Consider the following 2670-nt stretch of genomic DNA (forward strand, 5'->3'; position numbering starts at 1 on the left):
GACATTTTGGGACTTGACCATCTATATAAGGTGTAATTGGAAGAAAATACGAAGGTAATGTGCACATATTCCTTTTTGTGCAATATATCAAATGGATATTCTAAGTTCTAATTTTCTACGTTTAGAATACTATGAATCATAGCATTTCTTCATTTTCTTCTCCACAAATCTTCAAAAATATCACTAGAGATTTTCCAACTAACAAATCACTAATCCCAACAAAAACTAAGAGCAAATAAATAATTAGCCAAAAATGAATGCTCCATGTTCAATTCACTTTCAATTATGCCTCGTCCTACCATCTTTACAATTTTTTAAATAGAAAAGTAACGAACACCTAATCGAAAGCTAATTAAATTTGCGTACATAAAAAGATATATATCATCAACAATGAAAACTGAATATCCAATAAAAAAAAAAAGATACTTGAATGAAGATGAACATTTCAGATATAAATAAGCATTTTAGATCCATTCCATCTAAAAATAGAACGTATCCAATTCTATGATATTATTGTGACCAATTCTTTGAGGAAAATGTGGAACTTATTATCACCATTATGGCAATAACTCTCCATATAGACAAATAGACATACGTACCAGAAACATGATTTCTGAAGATGAATATTTGAGCAATAATCTCAAAAGAGCTGAGCGAACAGAATGTAAACACAAAAGCATCTCAACAAACGTTCCACTCGTGCATTTATTGACGTCTGTTGCAGTACAATAGCACAGCAGATTACTCCTTCAGGATGCCCCAACTTTGACTAGGTCTTCAAGTGCCTTCAAGATCTGTGCCTCGCTCAAACCCTCCAGACGAGCAACCCTTTCAATGCCCATGTCTGTCAAATCAAAAAGAAAAAAAGGAAAAATAATCCGTTGCATTAACCAAACACGAACATAAATATCCTTCAAATTTCAGTGCATGATCTTATAGCATTCACCAATTGTCCTATGATATGGACCAAACCAAATAGTTGAAGGAGCAAAGAAAGCATGTCCTCCACTTCCGATTTTTAAATGATAATATCTACAATTGTTTGTGGAAGTGTAAATCCATGACCTTCACCTTGAACCAAAATCTTTCATTCTCAGAACAGCATCAAGATAATTCCAATCCCCATTATCACCAACTTTATGAATGGATTGATAATTAGCTAAAACAATATGGAGTTTCCAAACGTGTTTGGAGGTCCACTCAAGCAGCCATCAAAACCAATAAAGGCCCCTTAGAAAGCCACTTTCGAAATGAAAGAGGTATTTTCTTTAAGAGACTAGTATGAAACGTATTGAACAAACACCAGATCTAGAGAAGACCCTCAGAGAGGTACTATAGCTCTGTCTGCCATTTTTTATTGAATTATGTTGTTTTGAATGCCTTCGAATAAGTTTGTAATTCCAACAAATCTTCTTGGAACCTAAACTTCGAACAAGCCTTAATGATTTGGAAGTCCAAAAATAAATTTCTCTTCTGGATACCCTTGTTAAATCCATGCTTAGGCTTGTGGAAGACAAGTGGTTGTCGTTTTATGACTCTGTTCATTTGGCAGCAAGTCTCCTTTGAAAGTGTCAGAAAGGATTCTGGAATCCTTGACCCAAAACTTATGCAAATACGCATGGAAAAATGAAAATAGGTATCAAAAGAAAGTCAAAACTATTATTTGGGAGCTATTGATAATCATGAACACTCCTGATAAAATGAAGGTAAAATCCCAATATCTACATTTCCCCCACCATGATTTTTTCATTGCCTATCTATTCCGCGTACCATGATTTTTGGTTTTACTTTTACCTTGGCTGCCCCATGGTTTTCAGTTTTACTTTCACCTTTGCCGCCCCATGGTTCAATTAGTTTTAGCATATCCAAGGATATCCAGGTTCAAAGAGTTTTTCTTTATTATCTATCCATATTCCCCAATTGCGTTCCTCATCAAAATAATCATAAAAAACTTTTAATAAATGTTTGACAACCTTAATATACTTAAATAAGTATCCAATAGAGGTCTCATTTTTAAGTTAGGTTTATTTAGTCTCTTCAAAGAATTTCTAATAAGCCCTTAAACTTCTAATTCTATATTCCTGAAATTTCAATTTTGTGTCAAATAGATCTTTCACATATTCGATTTAAAAATTCACAAACTTACTAAACACTAAATTGAAAGTTTTGAATTCTAATAGATATAAAATTCAAATTTATATGTAATATATTAGTTACATTGTAAATTTTTTTAATAAGTCAATGGCATATTAGATACAAAATTTTAGACTGAAAATTGAAAGTTCACCACCATTTAGATACTTTTTAAAATTCGAGAACTCAACTTGAAATAATGAAATCAAAAAGTTCAGTTTCCCTTTAGTACCTAGATTTCACCACTTTACCACTTGAGATGTCAAAATCTATAAAATTTAACTACTTCCATATGACTGGCACAAACTGTGGCAAATAAACTTCAACACAATGTCAAGGTTGTCTGTGACATTTCAAGTGAGTCGAACTCTCAAGGCAAACATTAACAACATCCTTGATCTCTTGATAAAAAGAATGGATAGGGCTTCATACTTTGATAGTTGTAGTTCTTAGTGAGGAGATGAAAAAAAAAAAAAAAAAAAAAAAAAAAAAAAAAAAAAAAAAAAAAAAAAAAAAAAAAAAAAAAAAAAAAAAAAA

General features: G+C 31.8%; 1 protein-coding gene across 1 annotated transcript in view; it reads right to left on the reverse strand.

The window, feature by feature from the left end:
* Positions 1–431: 431 nt before the first annotated feature.
* The window catches only part of LOC111482169 (NADH dehydrogenase [ubiquinone] 1 alpha subcomplex subunit 2-like), a 6502-nt gene continuing 4263 nt past the window's right edge, over positions 432–2670 (reverse strand). The window contains exon 3 of the mRNA XM_023127847.1: positions 432–844. Coding sequence (XP_022983615.1) covers positions 750–844 — 95 coding nt within the window. The 3' untranslated portion in view covers positions 432–749. The remainder of the gene's footprint in view (positions 845–2670) is intronic.

This window comes from Cucurbita maxima, unplaced genomic scaffold (assembly GCF_002738345.1).
Source record: "Cucurbita maxima cultivar Rimu unplaced genomic scaffold, Cmax_1.0 Cma_Scf00007, whole genome shotgun sequence".
In the NCBI taxonomy this organism is placed as follows: domain Eukaryota; kingdom Viridiplantae; phylum Streptophyta; class Magnoliopsida; order Cucurbitales; family Cucurbitaceae; genus Cucurbita; species Cucurbita maxima.